Source organism: Aptenodytes patagonicus, chromosome 7, assembly GCF_965638725.1.
Source record: "Aptenodytes patagonicus chromosome 7, bAptPat1.pri.cur, whole genome shotgun sequence".
NCBI lineage: Eukaryota > Metazoa > Chordata > Aves > Sphenisciformes > Spheniscidae > Aptenodytes > Aptenodytes patagonicus.
In genome coordinates, this window is record NC_134955.1 from 32307661 (window position 1) to 32334786 (window position 27126).

The 27126-nt window shown below is 44.5% G+C and overlaps 1 protein-coding gene across 8 annotated transcripts in view; it reads left to right on the forward strand.

Moving 5' to 3' along the window:
- The first annotated feature begins 4064 nt into the window (after positions 1–4064).
- DPF3 (double PHD fingers 3) overlaps positions 4065–27126 on the forward strand; it is a 166544-nt gene continuing 143482 nt past the window's right edge. For 7 of the 8 annotated variants that reach the window (XR_012995899.1, XR_012995898.1, XR_012995900.1 and 4 more), the window contains exon 1: positions 4142–4180. Coding sequence is in view for 4 of the 8 variants with exons in the window: in XM_076344746.1 (XP_076200861.1) it covers positions 4149–4180 (32 nt within the window). In the remaining 4 variants the exon portion in view is untranslated. Of the gene's footprint in view, positions 4181–27126 lie in introns of all 8 variants that reach the window. The other variant, XM_076344743.1, reaches the window with a different exon arrangement.

Sequence of the window (27126 nt, forward strand, 5' to 3'; positions counted from 1 at the left end):
AAAAGGGGTTAAGACTTCAAATCTGCTGCAGGATATCTGTGCATGTGGGGCCCTGTTTTGCTGTAACAAGCTACGTTAACAGCACACAGAGCATGCTGTCATATTTAGACCTACATGAATCTGGTCCTTTGAATATTAATGTATTTGAAGAAAATAAAGTTGTATATCACTGGAAATATCTGGGAATATTAAAGCTGAAAAAAACCATGTGGCTTCTGGTAGACTAACAACTCTTTGTCTTTTATGTTCCCCTCCACAGCAAAATTAGATTTGTGGCTTTCAATGTCAGTGTCTAGTTTGTTTCACTTTCCAATTCACAAGAGTTGAGGAATGTGTAAGTAAGATCCTAACTTTCCCTCCCTCCAGAAAAGAACAACTCTACGCTAAGACTTAAGAAGATAAAAAGGAAAGCAGGAGACAATAAATACAGGGTAAAAACTCTTCCACACTGAAAGATCATCAGCCAAAACAAGGCTTTGCAGGGTGAGCAGGAATACTTTTGACACCTCACAGAAAGTATCAATGCACTTGCATTATGAAAATAGTAAAAATGTTTGACATAGAGGTGGATCAGGAGGGCAGCAATATGATCTCTGAGACGTGATGCTTCCCAATATAGTGAAAAGAAATGACACTGTTTTTCTTCTACTTGGGCAGAGACCAGCTGCAGTTCTGTACAGGGGACCGGAGGTGAGGTGGTAGATTCTGCCTTCTAAAGCCCTGCTCACTCTAACCCCATAGAGGCAGCACGCTTAGGCCTTGTGTTAATGCTACAGATTTTACCCCAATAGTTTTATGTCAAAACTTACTTTCCTTTTTTAAATTTAAATGTTGGCTGTCCAAACAGTTGGCAACCTCTCATTAAAAATATGCCCACCTAGGGGCAATATTTTATGCCAAATATTTTTACAGTATTTATATTTTCTTGCAGCCTCCTTGTTATGTTTCGGGTGGGTCCGAATAAAACTGTCAGAAGCTAAGTAGGAATGTAAAAACCGTGAAGTTGGAACTTAGTGTATATGGAACTGAGTGTGTTTCGGATGTGTTGATCTTGTGTTGGAGTGTAAAATAACAGTAACACTATTGATGAGTGACTTACGGTAGCCTAAAACCAGAAGAAAAACGAATCTAAAAATTTCAGTTTGATGGATCGGTTGATGATGGGCTGGTGTGTATGTGAAAATGGAGGTGACTATGGTGTGGCATAAAGGTTTTATTAACATAGGTTTGTGATGGTCCCCTTACTTGCAAATAGTGAATATATGAGTAAGTTATCTAGTTCATTACAAGTGAAATGCCACTCAGTGCTTTGTGCCTTTTTTCCAGCTAAAATGGTAATCTAACTGTTGTGGAATTCTACATGAAACACACTATAGGAAAACTGTATGGACACATGAGCAAAGCCTGATGTCTTTGTTACCACGGGTGAGACTTCCCACTGTTCTGATACGGCAGCTCTGTCCTTGGGCGTCCTGGAGATTGCTCTGAGTGAGGCAGTGCTGTTGACTGCTTCTCCTGGCCAGTAGCGTAGGGTCTGACTGGGAAAAGGGCTATCAACAACCCAAGGTCATCTGTGGCTGTTCTCACTGTTTGTTGCTGTTGCTGGTAGCTGATAAAGGCCCAACGTCTGAATAACGGGAGCAGCAAGGGAAGCACGTGTGTGGCTTAATCCCATTTTTGCAATACGCTGCCTGCCAAGCTGCGCCAAGAGATCTTTGCCTGCAGAGCAGGAATGGGCCTATATATCCAACCAAACAGGACCAGAAGGACTCATTAAACTCCTAAAAGTGACCTCAAACATTTTTTTTTAGTTCTCTGAAAATGTCACCAGTTTGCATTAGAGTATCTCGGGGCTTTCTAGACCTCAGCTGAATTTTGGTGCCTTCTCTCAGTGGCACAAATCTGCTTCGAGTTGTGCAGTGTTCTGTAGGCTATTTTTTCTTTCGTGTGAAGCAAAGTCGTCGTTACCCCACAAGTCAATATTGCCCATCCTAGGGTAAATGCTAAAATTTGGTTGATGTTTGCCATTAGGTGAATAGAATGGCAATAAGAAAAGTCAAACCAGAAATCCTCATAATAGCGAGATGTGATATAGGTCACTAGTTCAGTCACCAGTTCAGGTGCATGCCGAGCCGTTCATTTCTTTGCAGCATGTAGATCAATTGTGTGCTTACGAAAATTCGGCAGTTTGTGGTTAGCTTTTCCTGCGAACAGTGAGAGAGTACTGAACAGGAGGGTCTGAAGTCACATTCAATGTCACCTGGGCTCCTACTGTATTAAATAATATAATGTAATATGATAATGGAAATGTTCTTAAAGATTGCTTCCCAGAACTGTTTTGGGATAGATCTCAGCATCTTGGCAACTCTCCAGCTGACAGAAAGCTTATTCCTCCTAAGCAGTGCCTGTAACCAAATGGCTTAGATTGCTTTGATGGAAGAGGCGATTCCCTCCAGGGATATATGCTTGGCACAGTACCTAGGTTGACCTCGCAGCTGGAGCAGGCAATGTCTTGGAAAGAGGGACCCTAGACAGATCGTAGAAAGTTTAACTTTTTGCAGACTTCTGATGAATCCTTAATGAATGGGAAACTGATGCATTGCTCTGTTGTCCCCTCTTCTCTGTAGGTAATAATTTCTCTGGCTTTCTGTTCTCCATCCCCTTTCCTTTCCTCTTCTGCTTCAGTATTAGAAAGTTTTATTTTGTCAAACAGTTAAAAGAGAGAGAGATTTTGGTTGTCTTCACCTTTTAAAGTTCAGCCCACTAGCTCAGAAAGATTGCTATTTCTTCTGTTAACACCTGAATATCTCACAAACATCATTACTTCCATTTTTTCATTCATTGAGTTGTGAATCAAGTTGGTTCTGTAGTCTCCTCTCTTTTGCTGGTTTTACAGCAGTATATTTTAACTGTCTTTAGTTGAGTTTCTTCTGGTTATATAAATGCAAAGAATGGAGAAGCAGGCTTGGCTGTGGTGGTGGTGGTTGTGTTTTTTAAAGGGATGGAGGATGCCTGAAGGGAGGCAAGACCTTTGAGAGAGAGAGAGAAGTATTAGGCGACAAAGCTTACGTTAATATCAGACAAGAAGAAAGCTTCTTGGTCTGATCCTGCTGTTGTTGACACCTAATGTGCACTGGTGTAAATTCGTGAACTTCAGTGGATTTACTTCTGAGTTCGAGTGAGATCAGGACCGGCACCTCTTAAATCACTTAGGTCATGCTCCATAATTCATTTGCAAGCTCCTTTAATTAGTTGCAGGTAAGCCCAGACTTCCTGGAGTTCGCAGCCGCCCCAGAAATGGACTCTACCTGCACCCCGCCGCAGCCCCGGGGTCCAGCCCCCCGCTCGCTCACTCGCTCGCTCGCTCACCGCGCCGGTACACGTCCGGTGAAACGCGGGTCAGGGCGCTCCCCCCCCGCGTCTCCTTGTGCCGAAAGCCGGGGGACCGGCTCCCGACGCGCCAGCAGTCGCCCCGTGGGAGAGCCGGGCAGGGCAGGGCCGTGCCGGGCCGGTCGGTCCGGCCGCCGCGCGTTATGTAAGGGCGCAGGGGCTGCGGGCCGGGATGACTGACAGGGAGAGGGAAATTCCTGGGGGAGGGGGAGCGGGAGCGGCGCTGCCCTGGAGCCGCTGCCAGCGCCGGCAGCTGCCGGAGACCTGGCGGGGAGAGCGGCTTTGGAGAAAGGGAAACAGCTCGGGAAGGGCGCTACCGGGGAGCGGGAGGAGCGAGCGGGGCGGCGCGGGCTTGTTTCCCCGGTGGGCTACGCCGCCTGGGAAACGAGGGGCAGCGACGGCGGCGCGAAGGGACGAGGAGCGAGCCCGGCTTTCCCTCCCCCGGCGCGGTGCGTTAGAGCCGGAGAGAGCTGCGGGAAAGTCTCCCCCCCGCCCGCCCTCGCCCCCTCGATCCCCCCGGCGCGGCGGCGGCCCCGGCGACGGGCGCTGCCCCTTTAAGACCTGCTCGCCGCCAGTTCCACGGAGAGGGAGTGACCTCTGGGCTTTGACAGCTCCCCTAATAACTAGCAGAGCCCCGGCTCCGCCCGCGGCGCCGGATTGGTCGGCGGGCCGGTATGCCGCGCTCTGATTGGCTGGCCGCTTCCCCTCAGCGAACCTTTAGAACTCCGAGACACAATATTCTGTTACATTGTAGCAAAATGGCGACTGTCATTCACAACCCCCTGAAAGCGTAAGTAGGAATCAAAAATGTACATATTCCGCGTGGTTTAAATATGAAAAAAGGCGCCTTTCCGGCGCCGGCTGCCAGCCTGAGCCGGGTGCCGGCAGCCTCCCGGCGGGTCCCTCCTCCCGCCCTCCTTTCTGCCCCAGCTGCTCGCTCGTTTTTTGTGCAACACATCCCCGCGGCTCGCGCCGAAATTAACGAGGAAAAATTGTTCGGCTCGCGCGCCGGTTAATTGGCGCCCGGGCGCGGAGGGGGGCGGCGGGGCGGGGAGGCGGCGGCGGGCCGCCCGCTGCTCCCGGAGCGCAGCGCGGGGACGGCGACGTCCCGCGGGGCGCCCGCGGGGGTGCGCGCACTTGACAGCGTCCTGCCCCCGCTGCCCGGGCGCGCCGCGCCGGGGTCCGGCGGCGGAAGGACCGGCCCGGGGCAGCGGGGGGGGCTCGGTGCTCCGTGCCTCCGCGCTCCGGCTGCCGCTCGGAGTTGCCTGCGCAAATCTTTGCGGAGTTGGGATGACTTGAGGAGGGGGAGCGAAGCGGCCCCCCGGCTTCTCGGCTGAGTGGCGGGGGGGTGGCCCGGGCGGTCGGAAAGCGGGGCAGCAGGGGCACTGCCGGCGCACCTCGGCGTTTGTGCGGGAGGGAGGGAGGGAGGGAGGGAGGCAGGCAGATTTGCGTGAAATGAATGACTCGGGGCTGCCGGTCGTTGATTTGGGGCAGGAAGTCCGGAGATCTTTTTTGCATATGACAGGCTTTCGCTTTTCAAAGTGGCAAAGCGAGCTGTCCGTGTTTCCATCTTCGGAGTGGGCGCAAGCAGCCAAGGGCTGCTCGGACGGGATCTGACCCGCTGCTGGCGGGGGAAACACAGAGAGGGAGCGACCGAGTGCGCGGGAGGGGGCAGGTGCTTCTGCTGCGGAGATATTCCGGGGTTCCCGATCTGGAAATACGGCCGATTTAAGAGGGGGACCGCGGGAGCCGGTTGTCGTCTTCTGGAGCGCGTCCTTTATTTTCCTTGTGGTCTGCAGCGCACGCCGTTAATCCCTGAAGGCATTAGGGAGAGTGGGATTTGGCACCGTATGTGGGGAGAGGAGCTGTCTTAACCTTTTTAAAACGACTTCTCTGCTAACGGGGGCAGCGCTCTTGCTATTAAAGCAGGGAAGCAGAGTACCTGGCGGTGACGCTTCGTTTGCACTTTCTGGCTGCGCTGAGTGGGTGTTTTTATACGTTTGAGTTTTCAGAGATGAAATTAGGGCTGCGAGGTTTTTCTGGTGTTTTTTTTCCTTTTTCTTTCCCCCCCCCCCCCCCCGACTCAAGTCTCTCCGGCTGGAGTTGAAAAAACACTTGAAGGTTTTTCCAGGGATTCCTGTCGCTGTCGCTCTGCGATCCGGAGGGAAAGGAAAGCCTCGAGCAGGGAAGGGGTGCTGACATGTTTATCAGCTCTCCTGCTCCGTCCTGGCAGAAAACCTTTGCTTTCGTTTACCCGTCCTCTCGGTAGCACCTCATAAAAATCCACGCGGAGAGGGGAGCGCAGTTGTCAGGGGGTTAATCAAAGAAGTGCGAGTATCCTCACGGGGCGGGCGGGGGGCTTGAACACGCTCTGGAAACCGCGGGGAAGAGACGGCGTGCCCCCCGTTTGACGGCAGGTTTAATACTTGCGCAGGCGAGAGCAACTTCTCCCCGTGCCCCTCCCGGCCGCCGGGCGTTGCTCCGGCGCAGGCAGCGCAGCCCGCGCACGCCGGGGACCCAGAAGCGCACGAAGGGGGCCGCACCGCACGGCTCCTCACCTGGGCTGGGAAAAGCCCCGTACGTTTGTGCCGTTCGCGAGTATTGCCGGTAGCGAGGAAGCCCGGGCTCGGTGGCCTCTGGGGGCGGCGGGTGAGAGGCGGGGAGCTCCCGGGGAGCGGCGAGCGGCCGCGGCCCGAGGAGCCGGGCGCCGCCGTGGGAGCCCCGCCGGGGGACGGGACCTCGCCCCCTCGCCTCGCACTTCGTGACACCGTGGGGCTCCCAACAGTCGCGGCGGATCTCCGGAGAGGGCGGATCCTGCCGAAGGACTGCTTGTGCCGAAAGGAATCGGGGGCCCGATCCCGCTGCTGCTAAAGTCGGGGAGGGCAGGATTAGGCCCTTTATAATTAGCTCCCTTCTCCTCCCCTCGCCCCTGGGGGGTGTGAGAGGAGGAAACAATAGACATCAAGTGCTGGGTTCGCTTTTCTCTGTGTGCCTTTTAAAGTACTAATGCTATGTGGAGGAAACAGAATTGGTACTGGCTGTCTGACACCACCTGCATTTTTTATTAACAACTTGTTTAATAAAACATTTTATAATTTTCACTTATTCTTTAAAGTTGCTGATCGGGAAACAATACACATGTAAATAAATTATGCATGGGATAAATTAGGACAAAAGCAGTAGGACACATAATAGGGGAAGGGATGCAGTGCACAGTATTTTATCCTCATGTGTCCTTCCTGACAATGAAAGGGAGCTGAATGACATTTGCATTTCCTCTGTCTGCGTTTTGATTGTATCTCAAAACCCACAAACGCCCCCTACAGAAACTGGCCACACAAAGGTTTTGCTCTGAGATGGGGGACAATGTAGATAGAGACTGAGAAATCCTAGCTCAGGTATCAAGCAGCTCCCTGTGTGTGCTTGTGCATTTAAGTGTGTCCGATACTCAGTTTATCTCCGGCACTTGGACACATATGTGGCCTTGTTCATGCTAGACTAGTCTCTCGGGATAATGTATTCCAGTGTACCTGAGCATCTGTGGGAATACATTACATAGAATAGCTTAGTGCATGGAGTCCCTTATTAGTGATTGGCACCTCCTTACGCTCAGCTTGCCTCTTTCTCCATCTAGCACTCTCTTCTCACTTTCTGGTTCTCTTTTGGTGCTTTCACCCCTTTGCTCTTCTCCCCTTCACTTCCTCTGGTGATCCAATCAACCCGACACGACTGCCTATTATTTCTGCCATTTAATACCTTGTTGTTTACCAACATGGTGCCTCAGGCAAAAATACCAGAGATCTAAGTTTAACAGATCTGCCAGGGAAAGACGGCAGGTGTCTGGATAAACACATTCTTCTTCATCTGTAGAAAAGGCAGTATTCAGATAGCTGTGATGGGACAGCAGTGGATTTGAAGTGCTGGATTTGTTGGGTTGTTTTTTTCCACTAGCCTGTGTACCTATCTCCATAGTTTTTCTTTCCATCTTCTTCTCCTTTGGATATCTTAATATGGAGACATTTGAGCGGTGCAGTAGAAGAAACAAATGCAGTTAAAAAGTATTCTGAATGACTTCAAATGTCAGTCAGAAATCTCAACGGGCTTTGTAAACGTTAATTAATTAAACCTCTCAACACCCCTGTGAAGAAAGGATTATTGCCTTTGTTTTATGGATGGCTAAACTAGGACAAAGTGGTTCAGAAACTTTCTAATTCAAAGATCAAGTCTAGAATGCAGCCATTCAACTTCCAGTGTTAGCACCTAGTCCCATTTCTTCCGTCTCTGCCTTATTAGTGATGTGCATATGGTACCATAATGCATTTAATGTAATTAAGACCTTGTAATTTACGAAGTCTTATCTAGAAGCAGAGCTGGTTTCCCCCCAGCCCTTCTCTGTCTTTACTCCCACAGCTGACTTTTATTTCAGGTTGTCAATTAAACATACTCACTGGAACTTATATTAGGCTATTGCCTTTTCTGCATGCGAGATTCCCTCATGCCGTGTAGCTCTCTGCCTGGATGCTCACCAGAGGAGCTGTTGCCTTCCAGTAGTTTGGCCTTGGAGTAGCGGTGCTGGTGATCTCCCTTTCTTTTGCTCAAGACAGCCTCTGGGACAAAAGAGGCCAACTCGGGCTCGAATGCTAGGCTAGGTCACTTGCATGCTGACTGTATTGACGGATAACTTTGATGTGCTTGGGGACACTTATTCCCTGCCAGGTGTTTGGGGACCAGATCAGTGCAGACTTGTGTGCACAGTGCTAGAGCTGACCTTATAAACCCTACCAGCCCTGTTCTGTCTCTGCATTCCTGCTGCAAACACACAGCAGCGGTTGGTTTTCAAATTGCTGTACCTTCTCAGATAAAATTGCCTTGACAGCCAGCTCCGACCCCTGGGCTGCCAAATGGCCATCCTTGTGATGATGAATTCTGTGGCATGAGACACCTGTGAAGAAATGGTCTGTGCTTGCATCCCTGTTTCATGTTGGCAACAGACCAGCGTGGCTCTTGGGGTCTTGTATGGCAAGAGTATTTCATTAGTGATAACTCGGGCTTGAATTCAAGCTGCGGACTCTTAACTGGAAGGTCCCGTATCCCATTACCCATCCCTGAAACAGCCCTATGTCCTGATTAAGTGCTGATGAAGACTGATTTTTTTTTTTTTTTGATGTTGTTGCATAAGCATCTGGTTGCTGATCTTTAATATTAAAGTGAAAGTATAATGTGCAGTGCTGCTTTCAGCAGGTGGAAGCAATAAAATAGACGGACAGTTAGGTTGCCAGTTCAGTGTTTACCACTGATGTGGAGGTGATTTTAATGTGGCTTTGCAGAAGGGAATTTTCTTCTGCTTGACAGAACAGGGTTGTTGGGCACATTAAATCGCATACCAGAATTTCTACAGCATTTCTAATGTGGCTCTGAAGTCACTTAAAAACATAAATGAGCCCTAGTGTGACGCATTTCAAACTAAAACTGTTGTCCACATGAAAACTGTATTTTCTGTATCTCAGCACCAGCCTTCAGAGAAAAAGAGGGATGAATATTATTCCATTTATGCAAGGGAACATGAGCATAAAACCAAAGTCATTGGGGGGCAGAGAAGCCAAGTTAAGAAGACCTGAGGATACACTGGTTTGAGTATGAAAGAGTCTGATAAATGATATGTTACTAGTTACAGTGTTATGTCTGGTTCCATGAGCTGCTGTTGCATGATTAGTTGTTGCAGTACTTTTGTAATTTTGTTTTGCTGGTATTCTAGTCTTTCACAGTCTGTCCAGTTGTGTGAATGGATGGAGGTTGTATCACAAAATTGTCGCTGAAGAAAAATTTTTTAAAACATGATTTGTGGTGTGTGAAAGCAATGTTGAACTATCTGGGTTGGGCTACAGAGGCCCAAAGGTATGATTTTTTGGAGGGTGTAATAATTTCAAGGTAAGCCCATGTCCAATGGGCTGGGTGCATAATGTCTGTTAGATTGGACTCACAGTGTCTGAGTGGGAATAGTTTACCCAGACCATGCAGAAGTCCGATACACAAAGCAAAATGGGGATTTGTCTTCAGTCTGAGTCATGGTGAAGGTAATGTGGCTCATCCTTTCTGTAGCCTAATGAAAATTGATTTCTTCCTCTGCTTTCCTAAAACTGGAAGCGTGGTATTTGGAGGTTGCTCTCAAGAGCAGACTTTGTCCATCTTGTATGTCTGTCTTCTGCAATTTATGACAGTTGGCTGTACCTCTGCTGTCCCAAAATGAGGCATTCCAATGCCCCCATTGGCTGCAAATAAACCGTCTTTTAGGATTATCGTTTGCCGAGTCTGGTGTTTTCTCACTCTGGTTTATCTTTCATGTCAGAGCTGAATTTCTTTGCTTGGTAGATCAATTTTACAATCTTGGTATTTATTCTGGGCTCATCACTGTCTTGTCTGTATGTGATGTTGCCTTGAGCAAGAACCGTCCCTGTATTGTTTATCCCCGAGGACTTGTAGGAGTGGAATGAATCTGTTTCGGGAGTTGACGTTTTTCTCCCTTGGACAGACCGACCTCTGATCTGAGGATTCCCTGGCTGGGGTGACATACTCCCACATGCAGAGAAGCAGCACCAAGGCAACATTGCTTAAAGCCTGTTCCGAGGGCTTCATTAGGACTCTACTGCTCTTCTGGCTTTGCCTGGCAATTGTGCCCAGGATGCAGAGGCTGAGGTGTGTTAATCACTTCCTTAGTGTAGGTGCCAGTTTTAGCACCGATTTGTTTCTGCTAAGGAAATTTATCTCATCAACACAATCTAAAAGAAAGCATACTTTTACAATCCTTTTTTTTTAAACAAAATTTTTCAGATGGACGTGTTTCTTTCTTGTCTTTAAAAATTTCTCTACAATTTGTGGAACAAACCCAAATACACTGGACTAGTGCATGAGAAGCAGAAAGTGGTTTTCCTTTCTTCTTTCTTATTTCAAAAGAAAGAATAAAACTGCCCAATGTATTTTCACTGTCTAAACTGAGTGACATATAACACAAATATCATGAGTGAGTGCTTGAATACTGAATGTTTAAAATTCTTATTTATCTTTCATAGCCTAAATTATTAGAAGTATGATGCTTTTTTAATTGTTATATATGGTTTATTTCCCAGCAGAGCATATTTTAACCACAGATTCCCAGCAGATGTCTCAGAGAAGAATAATTCGGTGTCTCAACGGCTGCTGGCAAATATCCTTCTCACACCCCCATCCCCTTCAGTATGGGAACAGCAGGAGTATGTCAGCATGTGTCTCGGTTTTCAGGTTACCTGCCTGAGCCGGGTGCGGTCAGAGAGTTGCAATTCCAGCCACATGGAAGGTTTCACTGGCACCCCAGCACTGTCTGAGGGGAGACTTCACAGGGAGTCAGTGGAGCAGCGAGAGCAGGGCAGGGACGGGTACTGATGAGTGTGCACTAGGTGGCTGTGATCAGCAGCGTGTGCTTGCCAAATCCTGAGTCATTAATTTCGCGTTCTGCTGAGCTGTAGCTGGGAGAGAGTTCCCCGCTCAGGTGTTGATGGGGACACTGACTACATCAACGTTATTCTTCTGGTGAGAAAGGCTGGAAGTGATATTTAATATTGCAGTCCCTTGTGACAGAACTGATCCAACCTAACTGAGGATCATCTCTCCGTTCATACAACACCGTGAGTTGTATCAGTCTTTGACATCTGATAATGCTGTCCTTGCTTTCTGATAATTTTTATAAATTAATATAAAATGCCAACTGTAACACGCCTATGAAATCTTAGTATGCAAAAGAAAGGAACCCCACATAACTTATAGTTTCTCCCCCTTGTTTCTTCTCAGATTCCCCCTTGTGATACAAGGTACAAGGCCTTGGTTAAGACGTTGTGCTAAATTCTCTACAAACACATGGCTTAATGCTTCCTGCTTTGCAGGTCTCAAAAATCTAAATAGGTTGGACGGTGCAAAGAAAATCAGGTGCAGCGCAGTGAAATAAGGCCATGTCCCGAGTTGGTTAATTCCAGTCTGCCCTACCGCATCAGCTGGCAGGGCTGATTTGATCTGATCAGATGTGGGCATGCTACTCCTGCCAAAACGCAAAGTACAGTGCTTATGCTGCTTTTCTGCTTTGAGTTGGCTTCATGCTAGCCACAGGAAGATAGATTATGCCTGTTGGAACAAAATTTCCTCTTGAAAATGTTTTGGGTGCTTTTCATGTTTTGGAAGAGTAAGTGAACACCAGTTCAGTGCTTTGTGTCATGTGGCTGTGAAATTTTTGGTCTGGTTCTAGGAACTTTGCAGTTTCTAGTGTTCCTGTGGATCCACAAGCCTAATGTGATTAGTCACGGAATTGGGAGAAAAATTGAAATGGCCAGAATTATAGCCCAGATAGTTCACTATCCAGTGAACAGTGCTATAAGGAAACTTACAATGCAGACACAAAGTTAGTATTATTTCTTCAAGGGAAAAGTAATGTCCATATTTCCATTTCCTTCAAGAACAGTTCTGAAGAAAGTCATCCATGGATTTGTGACTATTCAAGTATTTTGGCCTCAATATTGTTTCCTGAGAGACTGTGTTTAGTCAGTGATGGGGACAAATATATTTTATGTTTATGACTACTTTAAAACCTATGCAATCTGAGTAAGGAATAATGGAAACAGTGGTTCAGAAAGCTGTTTTACTGCTGAACTCCTTTGGTCTTGACCATGAATAAAAACTGCATCATGTTTGAGGCTGCTATCCTATTGAGTGTTCAGATAAATCACTCACTGGTGTCCAATATCAAAATTATAACATGAGCCCACTTGTATCTACAAGCTTACCTTGATTGCTTTTGCTTTTTTTTTTAAACTATCGAAGGGTGTTTTGAAGACTGTAGGTTTTTGTGTTTTCTATGGACCCTTTATCCTTTAAGTTTTCAGTTCATTAGCATATACCTGTTGATGTGAAATATGGAATAAATCAGGAACACAATTTTAATTCAGAGATTAGTACCTTTTAAAGTTGGGGTAGTGCAGGTTAAGAGGCATGTGAGATATGATGGGCGAGGGTTGGTGATGGGAAGACTCTGCAGTGAGCTCTTTCTCCGCAGGTGTGGTTCAATTGCAGCATTGAGATACTTCTACTGTTTCATCATATCTGACTAACCCTTTAATTTTTAGGAGGTGCTTCTCCAAAAAGGATGTGCCCCTCTGTTAATTTTGGTGATGTTAGTCCTCGGTGATCAAATGGCATGTGGATGAAAGCGATGTTAATACCTCCCCAGGTGGAATGGGGCCCCAAAGACTTCTTGCTTCTCTCTCTTCTCCTGTGCTGATACAAATGAATGGGAACTTGGTCAGGTTCGCTGGTGTTATGTTGACAGCAAACAGGCATTCCTGAGGTTGAAATCTAACCAAAAAATGTTGATGGGGGAAATAAGTGGAAAACCCTTCTCAATTTTCTGTCACCAGATCTGATTTGTTTTTGTCGATAGTCTCAGCTAAATGTTTTATCTTCTCCTAGCTTCCCTCTCCTCCGCCTCCCAACCTCTTTCCCCCACTGACCTCTACTAGCGCAGTCCTAGCTGTTGATTTATCAGGTCAGGCTAGCTCAGCACTGTGTGGAGATTGCTTTTAATTAACTCTCTTCGTTTTTTCTAACCTTCAGGGAGCAGCAACCCTTTAATGATTTTAATATTTTATCTGGATTTATATCCACCTTATGTGTTGTTTGTTGCTCTGCTTCCTCACACGTTCTTCTCAAGTCATTTCCCAAAATGAAATGTTTGTTTCAGGCCCCTCATACAGGATGAGGAGGAGAGTTTTCAATGGCTTCTGGACTGGGAAGACGGACTCTCTATGATCTACCCTGGTGTTTTGGAGGAGGATGGGGAGTATGAGGTGGTGCATTTTGGTGCTGTCTTGGAGCAAGACTCGCTTCAGTGTTCTGCCTCTGTGCGCAGGGAGAGGCAGCTTTGTTTCGCGGTTGCAGCATGGCAGATCAGAGCCTACTGAATTAAATCTGACCCCTGACTTGTTGTATGGCATAGATAAGTCATGAGCTTATTTTCACAGTCAGGTATGACTCTCATGCTAGTCAGGCTGAGTAGAGGAGGCACTAATGTAATTACCTGTTGCTAAAACGTAGCTAACTTCCTGTGCATGAATACAGGTCTAAAGGAGAGTCCCTCTTTGCCTGCAGAAGACTACCTTTGCCTACTGTGAGTAGCTCTACCAAGTGAGATTTCTTCAGACTGAGCAGAAAGCAGCTATACAAAATTTCTCCCACCTGGAATTTTTTCCTTACATATCCTACAACGAGGATTTCAGGAGGTTCCAGCATGAAAGAATTAGGAAAAATATATCTTATTTGTAATGTAAAGTATGTGGCACTTTCATGCCAGAGCAGGAAAATGCTTTATAATCATGCTTAAAGTAAGCATCACAGTCCCTTTCATGGGATTATTTTCTCCGTTCTTCTGATGGGAGGAATGGCATGCACTGACTGACTTGGTGATGGTCACACTAGTCACACCGTCAACCATTGACAGAATTGGAGGTTTAGAAGCCATGTTGCTTTGCTTTTGGTGTTGAGTGTTAGACAGTATATAAGTGATGTGTTGAAAGTGAATGGGAATCCTTCCTTGGTACCACTTCCATGGCCGAGCTGAAATTAGGGGCATGGAGAAAGAGTGGGAAAGTGAGTTTAGACTGTCTGCCTGGTTCTGATGGAAGAAGTTCACTAATAAATATCGCTAAACCATCCTTAATGGCGGTGGTTTATGCCTACAGCTGATAAAGGCACTGTTGGGGTGCAAAGATTTTACCACAGAAATGAACCAGATTACACCAAGTGGCAAGTAGTTTTGCATTTCAAAATACACATGCTGCACACCAGACAGTCTGTTCAGTACAATTCATGCATTGAATTCAAAGTAATTGGTGTGAGAACAGTTTGACACAATTTATTTTACAAGGCTACTTGTAAGTATGTCTAAGTGTATTTAAAGCCCCTTTGTTGAAATGGCAGAAGAAATGAAGAAGTTCCCAGATCTAGTCCTCCCTTACTGAGGAAAGTGACTCTGAGGCACTAGCTGAAAGGAACACAGTCGTGGGTGCTACTCATCAAAATATTGGCAGCGCATCACTGCATAAGATCATCTGGTCTGTGGTTTGTGTTTGTGTCTTTCCTATCTTCCTGTGCAGTCCGCTTTACTTTAAAAAAATAATTGTTTGGGTGTATTTTTTTCCATGTTGTTGCTGCGATTCCACAGTAACTAACTCCTGGCATTCTCATCTGACCAGATTGCAAATGTATCTGGTTCAGGTATTCATTCTGCTGAGTAGATCTGAAAGTAAATTCCCTCCTCCCCTATTATTAACTTTCTAGTTTTGTTTCCACAACTAACTTATCCACAAAGTCCTAGAGTTAGGAGAGGCTGTCTCTCCTGACACGTCTTCGGAATTCCTCACTGCTAAACACACACCATGCAAAGTCGAAACCTGGCTGGCCCTCAAAGGGCAGTCTATTTCCCAGGCTGCTGTTTCCAGCTACCTTCTCCTCCATGCACCCCTCGGAGGGGAAGAGGAGGAACAGATGAGGGGTGAGCACTCTGCCTTTGGGAAAGGCTCTGACCTGAAAATGGATTGCAATTCCAGCCGAATGGTTCCTTCCCTTGGTAACAGAATTGCCCGCCTGGGCTCTGAGCTTTTTGCATTAATTCCACCTCTGCTAAACTTTCCCAGTCAATTAACCATGTCCATCTCCTGCTCTAGCAGCCACATGTGCTTTTTCTGCCGCAGCAGGGTTTTGGAACAGTAACTCCCTGCAGCCTTTGCTGCAGCAGTTTTCCTCCAGCATCTTCCCTCAAGCATGGTTATCAATCAGCACCTGTCAGGTTTTTCCCTCTGACACATATTTTCAGGGCTGTAGGACTTTGACCTTTTGCTTTTGTCTTTATAAGTACTATTTTTTCCAATAGGGGCCAGCTCAAATGCTGAGTGTTAGGTCTTTACACTGATACAAAAGCTGCCTGAAAATTTCAGTTTTAGTGTGAGGAGATTCTGCTAAACCTGGATATTTCTTTTGGTTTCTGTCATTTTGCCTCCCTTGGGTTTTGATTTTGCTTGTCAAAAAGGCCTCATTAAGCTGGCCAGTAGTTCTCGTGTGGTGTTCCAGGCAGCACCCACAGTGCAGAGGTCTCCGAGTAGGTGGCTAGCAGGACTGGATAAAAAAGTAGTGAGTTCTTGGAGGCTGAAGTGTCTGGGAGATGCTCACCCATGGGGTTTGATGTAGACTACCTTTGAAGGGAATTCTGCACACGCCTCTGCAGCTGGAAGAACGGTTTGGATGCTGGCACTAGTGGTCTCTTGGCAACGCACTTAAGGGACCATGACAGTGGCTTGAACATGATTTACTTGCATGTTGTACTACCGTCAAAGGTCAGGTTGGGCTAGAGTGCCTATTAAAGCAAGAGGCTATGCTTAATATCTTGTCTTGAACATGTGGGTGAGCCTGGTCCTGTTTCTAGTGGGTAGGTACCTATATCATAAAGGCTGCCATCCCAGTTGGCACTAATTGGTTCCTGTGTGGGTACTTCCAGATGAGAAGACAAAGACCAAATTGGCCACAGAGGCTCAATTAATAGGAGCATAGGTTTAAAAGACGGTTCCTGCGTCTTATGTCCAGTCTCCTGGTACCATGTCAGATAATCCCTTTCATAAACTGAAAAGTCCTTGTCTTAAATCCCCACTTGGACTGTTTGTTCCCATTACTCTTCTTGGGAGGATTCCAGAACCCACTGCTCTGATGTCTGGAAATAGCATTTTAATCCCTAGCCTAGCCCTACTTGTGACCAGTTTATACCCATTTGTTCTGGTGCCAGCATGGAGTTGTTAGTGTAAATACTATTGCTCCCTCCATGTCTTCCTCTCCAATATCATGCATTTGCATGACACTATTATAAGCCTTCTCAGTCTTTGTTTTGATATACTAAACTGTTTGTGCTATCTTTTCCTTTCCTTTGGTCGCTGGAGTATTTATTGTCTTTGTCTTCTCTACTCCAGCTTGGATTACTCACATTCAACTTTCTTGAGTGTGAGTACACAGAATTGTACTCTGTTCCAGGTGAGGTTTTGCCCTCTACAGTAACTTTATTTTTTACCTCTTCTGGGAGTACCTTGCTTTTGCATTTGTTTGTGGTTGTATTGTGCTGGTGGTTCATAGTCATGCTGTGTTAGACTGATACTGTTACGTTTCTTCTCCTGTCCTTTCAGCTGTTGTTCTTGTGGAGATGATGCTCTCCAACGTATAAAGTGAAATTTATACTGAATTCACTCCATCTAATTCTTCTTGCCTGATATTCTTAATTTCCTTGATGTTCCTTCAACTTGTGTAAGTGGCTAACTTCTATCAGCACACATACTTTTTGTGCCAAGGTCATTGATGGAAATATTGAATAAGATCAGTCCCCAGACCAATCCTTTCTGGAACTCCAGAAGTAACCTCCCGTCAGCCAATTAGTGTCTCTGTTAGGACTTTACCAGTGTCCAACCCTCTTTCAGTAGTTTTTCAGTCATATCACCATTCTTGTACTAATACTCATCTTCTCCATTTTCAGTAAGTTCTCATATAGTACTGTATGAAACATTTTCTGAAAGTCCAAATAGCTAAGAAGAAGTTGTCGAGAATATCAGTATCTTATGAAAGCAAGATGTCAGGTTACTCTGGCACAAGGTATGGATCTTGCATCTTAGTTGTTTCCTTGTTCAAGAGTGTCTTTGATTATTTTGCACTTAAAAAACTGCATGTGAGTAAACTCTGGCTCAGTTAGCCTTACTGCAATAATTTGCAAGGTTTGTGTTCTAAAACAATTAACAGAGAGTATTTTATTTTGCTTGCTATATTTCAGTAATATAGTAATAACCATGATTTGCAGTATCTGTTTAAAGAACTTGCTAGTAGATGTATAGTTTCATGTCGCAGTTCTTGGGCAGAGATTATTCAGAACTTATGCCTTGACTGCACAAATGTCTTTATGGCTTCCACCTCAGTCATCCCACTGAAGCACAACATTCCTTTAGTTCTTGGCCTGTACCTACATTATGTTTAATCTATGTACCATTCTACTGCAAAACAGCTGAACTTTCTTTGATCACTTTTATTTTGATGTCTGAAGAATATTACTATTTTTTAATAGCTTTTGCAAGTTCTAACTCTTGACTTTGGCAATTCTCCCTATACTTCCTGACCTTTAAGATCCAATTTTTTCTTCTGTTACTACTGTTTTCTGTTCCTGAAGGGTGTCTGTTTAACTCTGATGTCCTTTTCCAAGGTAATTATTCAGCCAATAGCTTCTCCATTCTTTCCATACAAGTTTCAAACAATTCTTGCATTTTTCTCTTAAAGAAGTTCCCCAAGTTCTGCTGTATTCCACTCCTCTCGTGCTTAAGGAGCAGGTTTGAAGCACTCAGGAACAGGTTCGAAGCACTTTGTGATGGTGATGGGAATTGCACAATTTTGTACCTATTCTTGGACTGCAGAAGACTTAGACCACATTGATCTAGGGCAAACAGGGGCAATTCTGCTTAATATTAAGTTGTTCTACTTAGTTAGATCATGCCTAAATATGGCTTTTAAAAGTTCATCAATGTGAAACAATGTTGCATCTTTCACCAGACTTGCAACCATTAAATAAAAATCCAAATGAGCAACTTAAAATTGATTTTTTTTTCTTAAATGATGATGTTCCATTTTTCTCTGATGTTATTGGTCTTATTCAGAGAAAACTGTGTGTATGCATAATCTATGTATATTTGTGTGCGTGTATAATATAGGAAAGAAAGAATGTATTTACAGATGGTGTTTAGGAAAACATGGTATTGTTCATTAACCAATGTCTTGGCATTTTAAACATTTCCATATACTTTTTAATGATTTATTGCAGTATATGATTCAACTCTTTCATACTGGTCAGTTTCAAAAACTCATATAAATAGGAAAAAATGATACGTATGTACATATTTATTTTTTTCTTACTAGAGGGCTCTGGGAACTTTAAAAATATTACAGCACTCTTTGGATCAATGCATATCCCAGCAATCCCTTGCATAAGTGACCTAAAATCGTGTGATCAAACCTCTTCTCCCCTCCCCATCCCTAGAGAGATATTTGTAATTAGATAAAATGAGGACAGAATATGCATAAGTATCTGTTATGCTGGGATTCCTGCCCAGAAAGGAAACAAATGGCCTGAGCTGGCCATAATCTTTTGCACCCTGTGTACTATTGACAAGGCTACGGCTTGAGATGTTGGGAGTTCAGGAGCAGATTTTTGCTGCTGTCTTATGGTAACCTTTCTAAATTGACTGTTTTCCAAAACAAGTGGAATTACACAGCCTATATTGTACTCATCATTAATTGTTGGGGACATGTAAGAGAGGGCCTGATTCTTCAGTCTCATGCCGTAATGCAGTGGAAGTGAGTGTAAATTACTGCTTCTGTGGTTTGGAAGTGTTTCACATTCACTTTGCCCAGATGTAAATGACCACATGAAGTGCAAGACAGTGGAGAACTGGGCCTGGAGTTGTTGTTGGTTATTTTTTTCCATTTCATCTAACAGTTACTGCTTGCCTCTGGTTCTTCAGAGGACGGGATGGTGGGGTTCTGTGGGCAAATTCAGCCCTCTCTAATCAAACTAAGTAGCCCCTTTGAAGTCTGTGTGACAGGTTGTCTAGTATTGTGATACTACACCATGCAAGAGGATCAGATAGGTGGCACTTCAGGAATCTGGAGGCTGCTTTATGTACCATTGCCGTTTTCTTCTTTCTCCCAGTGTGTATGGTAGATGTCAGCTCACCCCTCACAAAATTCTAGTTTTTCAGTCCTCTGCTAGATTTATGGTTTTTGTCTTGTGACTTGGCAACAGTGAAACACAAACCCTGGGCACTTACGAATCTGTCAGTCTTCCTCAGGTATCCCAGTTGTCGGTGAATCCACTGATGAAAAGCTTTTCTTGGAGCAGGCGGGCAGTCTGCGTGCTAGTCTTCCTCTCTTGCTTTGCTTCAATGTCCTTGGGGTAAATGTCAGTGAAAGTAGGAGAAGTGTTTTGATAAAAGGAGGGGCAAGGTCATATAAAAAGCATGCCCTGCTGCACATTCCCAAGGAAGGTATCTATCCAGCATTTCCATTACTCTGCCTGGTGTAGCTAAATCAGGAATAGAGCCAAGGCCATGCTGAAATGTGATTCTTTTTTTGAAATTATGTCCAGTTTGGCATCTTTTTGAGCTGAGGAAGTTTGGCTTGCTCTCCTTCTCCACTCACAGTAATTTGTAGAGTGGGAGATTTGGGGTGAATCTGTGTTTTCTGTGCTTACAAGGCAGCAGGAGCTTCTATGCCTGGGCTGGAATGTGTTGTTTCAACACACTGAATGTGAAAAAAAAACCAACAAAACTTTAGCTTCATACAGGCTGTGGTTTTTGTTTGTACTCAGTCAGTGTGATTTCACTGAAGTCAAAAAAGTTATGCCAGTGTGAGAGACAAACCAAGTCTATGTTATTTCAGGACAACTGTACTACCAGAGAAAATTCCTTTTATTCCCCCCCCCCCCCCCCTTAAATTTTCAGAATCTCCCTCCATCTCAGATATTCAGTAGCGCCTGATGCTTATAATTTGGCAGAAAATGTTGACATCAGCAGCCACCTATGAGATCCTTAGCAGAAGTCTGTAGCTTAACGTGCAGGACAGGCAGCAGATGACTTCTTAGAAACAGGGATGGGTCAGAACAAAATCCTGGATCTCAGCACTTCTTGCGAGCTCTGAAGATTGAACCTGGATCTGAAGTTAAATGTCTTTAATGGACAGGATCCAAACACCCACATGCTTTGGCAGAGCTCAGATCCAGATTTTGTCTACCTAAAGAATCAAGGTTCTGTTTTCATGTAGATTCTTCTACTAGTGAGAAGCAAGGGAAGGGATAAGACAGAAAATATGACACATTGGCAAAATTGTTTTTCAATACTATGTTTTTCAAAGTTTTTTCCATGAGGCGTCAGCAGCTCTTAAAAATCACAGGGAGAGCGTACAGTTGTCAATGAGCCAGAACGGTTAAATGCTTTTAAATATTTGAGTTGGGTTATTCCTTCACCTTTCTTTCTCACAAACATGTCTGGTAAAACTCCAGTAATGAAAACACTTGCTTCGGGAGGGGGGAGTAAAATCCTTTTCAGCAAGTAATGATGGTGACATTTTAATCACATTGTAACAACACTGTTAGCAACGGTTTAGGTTTGGCATTGAACGTATACACAACATTTGTTCTTTTATACAGTATTGGTATTACATAGTAAAAATAGCACAATTGCAAAACTCATTTGTTACCCTTGTGCCAACTTTGTTCAGCTGACAGTTGCTGTTTGAACTTTTAAAGCAATGTTTCATCCATATGTTAATACCAACTGTACGATTAATTCTCTCTGCTTTCAAATGGTCCTCTTGTGCCCTACAACCCTAACACGGTAGTTACTTCCCAGTTTGAGATACCTGCAAAACCGTTTCTGTCAGATAAGCTGTGCTCACCCTGAGTGGTTCCATACTTCGAGATGGTAAAGAGCAGCCTAAGGATAGTAGCTGAAGAAAGATGCCCACAGCCTTTAAATTTCCCAGTACATTCCTACCCAGAAGTTTGTTGTAGGCACTTCACTGAGCCATTTCAGGATGGTGCTATTCAGAAATTTTCATCTTTCTAGTAATAAATGTTTTGGATGCCGTATATTCTCTCTGATTATTTGCTGTCTGTGAAGGATCCATCGGATCACACTTAACTAGTTTTGGATTAACAAAGTCAACCCCCCCCCAGCAAATGGAAGGGGGAAGAACTCTCCCCAGGTGAGATGGTGCTCCCTTGGGTAGTTACTAGCAGGGAACAGGCTGACATACAGATAGACCTGCTTCTGCATCCTCCTGGAAGGTTAGAATTCAGCTGGAGAAGGCACAAATATATTTTATTTTAAAACCTTTTGAATTCTTCCTTTTTCCTACTGTTACAGTTAAACCACACTTTATTTTAGGAAGGTTGTTATTGTTTTCTGTATTTGCTTCTTAACAGTTTCTTGGGTGCGGAACTTAAAATGGGTAAGAAAGAATCAATATGCAAGAGTTTGTGTGTAGACTAGAACCTGATCCCAGAGGAGATCAATCAATAGGCTTTCACACTGGGGAGGGCATCAGAGAGGATACACTTGGAGAGATCAGAAAGGAGCAAAAGTGCTACTGATCCCTAAGAAGTACCGCTTACCTAGGAGTTACGTGGAGTGGTTTTGTTTTCTGACAGGCCTGCTCAGAGGTTCACTCAATGTTTCCTTTTACACATTTATAAACATACAAAATATGACAGTGAACTTGATTGTCATATATTAGACCCAATCCTTATTTGTTCCAAGATACCACTAAAGAATCTTGGGGTCAGGAGACCTTTGCTTAGTTGGAGATTGTCTGAACGGTGATGAAAGTTACTTCATAATAAAATTGTAGCTACACAGTAGGGGACAGTGCTTGTGTGAGACATTTGTTTTTCTGCTTTAAGCTGGCAGCACACTTAAATAGCAATAATTCTTACAAAATCACTCTTCAGCATGCTTACGCAGGATATCACCTACTCTAGTTGCACCGGTGCTCCCTGAGACTGCAGATGCCTGCGCTCTAGAGACTTGAGTCTGGCAGTTTGCCTCTCCAAGGATGAGGGGTCAAGGCCAGTGCTATTCCGGCTATGGGGAAGGGCGAAGTAGGAAGAGCTGGAACGGAGAACTGGGGGAGGACGAGGCCTGCTTCCCCTTTTCCTGCCGGGAGGGCAGGAGAGATGGGAATGGCACCTGCATCTGGGGAGCAGAGCTTTCCTCCAGTGGCAGCCGCTCCCACTCAGCAGCCACCGTGACACTTAGCCTGGTTGCCAAATGCCTTTGATAATGTTCTTCTCTAGGAGCTTTTAAAGAAACCAAGCTGCCTTGAGAAGTCCTCCGGAGGCACGGTTCGTTAAAATCCTGGAAACGCAGGCTAGGAACAACTGGTCAGGTCATCCGTGGAGGCCCAGCTGGATCAGTAATTGGGCCTGTGCCGCCTGATATTTGCAAATTATCTGGAAAAGAAAGTGGAGAGGGAGGAGGCAAACTTAGCTGATAATACTAAGTATATTCCAGGTGGGAAAAACACAGGGTTGCTGCGAAGTGTTGAAGAAGGACCTCATGAAACTGAATGATTGGGCTCATTAAAATGGTTGATTATGTTCAGTTTAGATAAATGTAAATTAATGCATGTGGGGAAAAACAATCCCAAATTAATGTATACAGCAGTGGGGGCAGAACTAGTTACTGCCACTGAAGAGAAAGGTTTTGGAGTTATAATAGATAGTTCTACCAAAACATGAGCTTTGTGCTCGATAACTGGGAAAGATAATAATAAGGCAATAATATGGAGAAAGAAAGGGAGAAAGAAAGGAAGAGAGGCAGGCTGAATGTTAGGAGTTACTATGAAAGGAAAGAAAACAAACATCATTACTATGACACTACATAAATCCAAGGTTTGGATGTTGAATACTGTGAGAAGTTTGGTCTCCTTGTCTTGAAAAGGATAAAATAAGATCAAAGATGTACTGAGAAGGAAACAAGGATGATCAAAAGGAACAGCCTCCATATGGGGAATTACTAAATTGATTTGGGTTTTCCAGTCTGTAAAAAGATTTCTGCGGGATACATGGGAGAGGTTCATGAGATCAGGAGCATCGTGGAAGGGACAAATAGGGGATGGATGTTCATTCTCTCTCTTGAAGCCAGAAGTTAGGATGTCAAATGAGATTATCAAGAGGCTGGTTCAAAATGAACAAAAGAGGATACTTTTTCACAAAATAGTAAATAAAGCTGTGGAACTCTTTACAATGGGATGTACGGGGTATTAAAGTTTACCTGAGTTCAAAAAGTGTCAATTTCACAGAATGAAAATCCTTCAACAGTTATTGAATACCAAGATATCTGAATCACAGTTTGCCAGAGGCTGAGAGAATATACCACTGTATTTCCTGCAGAATATCACTATAACCTGTCCGTATTTTGTGTGCCTCCTTGGGGATTCCTTATTGGCTGAAGTTTGGGACAGAGTCCTGGGTTAGGTGGACCTTTGGTATGACCTGGTATGGCCGTTTTTATGTTTCAAGGGCTCTGGCAGTCGCATACTACTTAGCAGTGTTGCAAGAAAGGCCTTGAGAAGTTTCAAAATAAGAGACCCAGAAATGCAAGATGGAATTATGATTACTGGCTAAATAACCGGAGCTTTATTTTGTTCTTTGCAACGTTTGCTCCTTCATGTCAACCCTAGGGGGGAATCTGTGTGCCAGTTCACCCAGGTCTTGCAACAACCTGAGACAACCTGTTTATTAAACATACGCTTTGGCTGCTATACAGAGGAAATGGCATGATCCAGACTGGTAATGCAGAGACTTGCATTTAGTTTCTGCCTACACCATTGACTTTCTGTGTATTTCCAGCCAAGTCCTGTACCTTATTGTCCCTCTGTTTCCCTATGCAAAGAATAGATAGGATCCTTTATATTTCTCCTTGAAGAGCAGTTTGAGAGTAATGGTTGTAAAGTGCTAAAAAAGTGCTAAAAGTTGTGAGTGAATGCAAAGTTTGTTTGATGCTGATTTGTTTAATGGACATTGCAATTAAGAAATTTGTTATCTTCGATGTCTGTTCATAGGCCTCTTGTTCAGACTGGTTAAGAAGTAAAACCTACATTCAGATTCATTCTAGAGGGAAAAAATCTGAATTAGTTGTTTCTATACTTACTAGTTATTCATTGGTTTGGGGTGTGTATGTTAGAACTGGCAGGGTGAATCCCTGGGAAATCTGCAGTGGTCTGATCTGACTAGAGGAAGTGTTATTTTTTTTTCCTTTCTGTCCTGTTGCACAGTTTCTTTTTGTTTTTGTGCTCTCACTAGGTCACTGTTTATGGGATGAACTTTCTAGTCATGTCTCAGATTCACAATCATAGGTGACCTTTGCTCTTCCATGTGGCTCTCTTTCTGCTCCTGTGGCCATTTGCAGACATGTCTTATAAGTTATTATTTATAATGAAAGGCAGCTGATGGCACTTGCACATAAGATGGTTGTCCTCCTCTCATGCTGTGCAGCAGCATACCTGAATCCTGATCAGAAGACAAAAAGATGCTTTTGTTCAAAGTTAAACATATCAGAGGCCCCAGAACTTGCCTTAGCATTTGCTGCTGAGCTAGATGGTATCAAATTTCAGGGAAACATGGAAAAAAGTCTTGGTGTCCAGCTGTTGTGTCCCAGGTACCTGCTACTTGCTTAAATCAAGTTTCAGCAGGGAGGTATGTAGCCATGAACATAACAAATTCTGTTCCTAACCTTCTCTACACACACTGTAAAAATGGAATGGATTACTTAAGGCTTTCCCTCCTTGGGACCGACTATAATCTCTCAGGAGAGGTGACGTGAATCTGCTTGATTTCTGAATTTGTGGGAAGTGGTTTGGTTCCTGGGTCTTGTTGCTATTACATCTGATTGCTGCGGTCCTTATGCTGCTCTGGTATAATTGGGGTATATGGGTATTTCAGCTCCTCCTTCTCTCTTTACCCACTCACAAGCCCCGTTTCACTCCCTTTTCTAGGGGAGGAGGCCTTCTAATTTGCTGTGTCCCTGCACTGGGGCTCTTTCACAGGAGACCTGTCTTCACACGGGAGTGGCTGCTGCTGTAGGTTGGCGGCATGATTAACAATTGCATGTTAGGCACTTGATCAGGCATCTCTAGATGTTTCCAGGATACTGTACACATTGGGTAAAAGACATGAAAAAAATCCATCTTTTTCAGTGCACTAGCTAGGTATGAACATGCCTTTCTACAGTCAGGAGGAAGCTGCTGAGGTGCTGCTTTTATATATCAGCATTTGAGTTCTTAGACATTATGTTTTTGAGAAATCTTTGGAGATGAAACACAAACTTTGGCAGCATGACCAAGAAGACCTACATGATTGCCTTCACTACCGGCATTTAACTGCTGGGATTGCATCAGTCCTCTGCCTCAAAGCTGTTGTGGGTCAGGAAGTGTTAAGTTTCACTAATACACTTCCAGACACTTTTCAAATGAAATAGCTGAGACTGTGAGGTTCCTATGGAGAACCTCGCTACAGCAAAATAAATTAGCAGCTTCTGTACAGTGCTTGTACGTGGAATATGTACAATAGTACATAGTTGGGTATGGGGGTAGTCACAATGTGAATGCAAGTCTCCATCTCAAATGTGAAGGCAAAAGATGTGCAATTGCTTCTTTATATGATTGCATGTTTCCAACGCTTGCTGATGTGTTCACAGGTGGCTGCTAGGAAGACGTGTGTGGATTGTGAGGAGAGGCTTGCAGTAAAAGAAGAAACAGCATCCACCAATTAGGATAGGACTGTCTGCAGGCATGACCTGTAGGGTCATACTGAGTGACGTGGCACGGAGCACAGATGCCACACTGAGTGGTGTTAATTGGCAGTCCCTAAATGCCATTCTTTTCCCCCAGTAAACTTTGCCCACGTTGAGGTAATGCTCGAGTGAATTCTGCCAGTGCTCTGCGCCTAAGATTGCAATAGTAAGCTGTCCAGATTTAATATAGCACCTTACCCCATAGTTTTTATTTCATTCATGCAATTCACCTTGGAATTTGTTTTCACTTACACTCTAAGCCACTTGTGTGCCAGTTACAGCTACTTTTTGATTTGGAAAAAAATGGTTATTTGAACGACAACTGTCTCTCTTTCAATTTTATATAGTTTCCCTCTCCCCACATGTAAATTCTGTGTGAAGGCCACCATGCCTTTTTGCTCTTTGCGTAAGTATAGAGAGCTGCCTAAACATGACTTAGCAAACAGTTATTCTATGCTATGCAAACAGTAACTCTGTGCAAAGGGCATTGACCCCAGCCTATGCTGCCAGTGATGATGCTCAGAGGGTGGTCCTGTCTCAGGCTTTCCTTGTTAACTTTACTTCTGATTGTCTGTGTACATTGCACTGTTGCACTATCTGCCCAGTGACCAAAGGCATCCAGTTATGAAGTAGAATAACTGATTAAACAAAAACCACACAAGAAAACTCCCAGTGTAGTTTAAGATATGCCACCTTTTGAGCCAAGTACTGAGGGGTGTATTGAACACTTGAAGTGCTCATGAAAATGGAGCAAAATATGTTATACTAACGCAGAAGAACGAACTCTAATTCAGTATATTTCAGTTTATGGGGGTATTGTACCTTAGTTTCACTTTCTACCTTCTCTGTGTGTAATCCCAGTTCCGGTTTTAGTTAAAGATCTTCTCTGTCTTCTGGGTGTCTGAAAACTATCTTGTGGCAGTTTTAAGGTAGTTTATAACATTGTGAAAGTGTTAACTTTAAGAGTCCCCTCCTGCAGTTTAACTCTTCTTTTTAAGGGGCCCAGGAACACTCTACCAGTGACTTGCCAGTTTTCCAAGTTCAATTGTGGTTTTTGCTCATCTGATGTTATTTTTAGTGGAAGAAAACAGAAATATTTCTAGTTCTTAGGATATTCTATTTCTTTAATTCCTGGAAAGGCCAAAGTGAGATGGGGAAGCTAAGCAAACCCCCAACAAAGTGAAGCGATGAGTTACCACTCTTGAAGCAGGGCAAGAGGTCAGGATTGAGAGAAGGATTGGAAAGAAAATGTGTGCCTGTGTGGGTGTGTGCATACATGTGTGTGCTGCTTCGCTTTGAG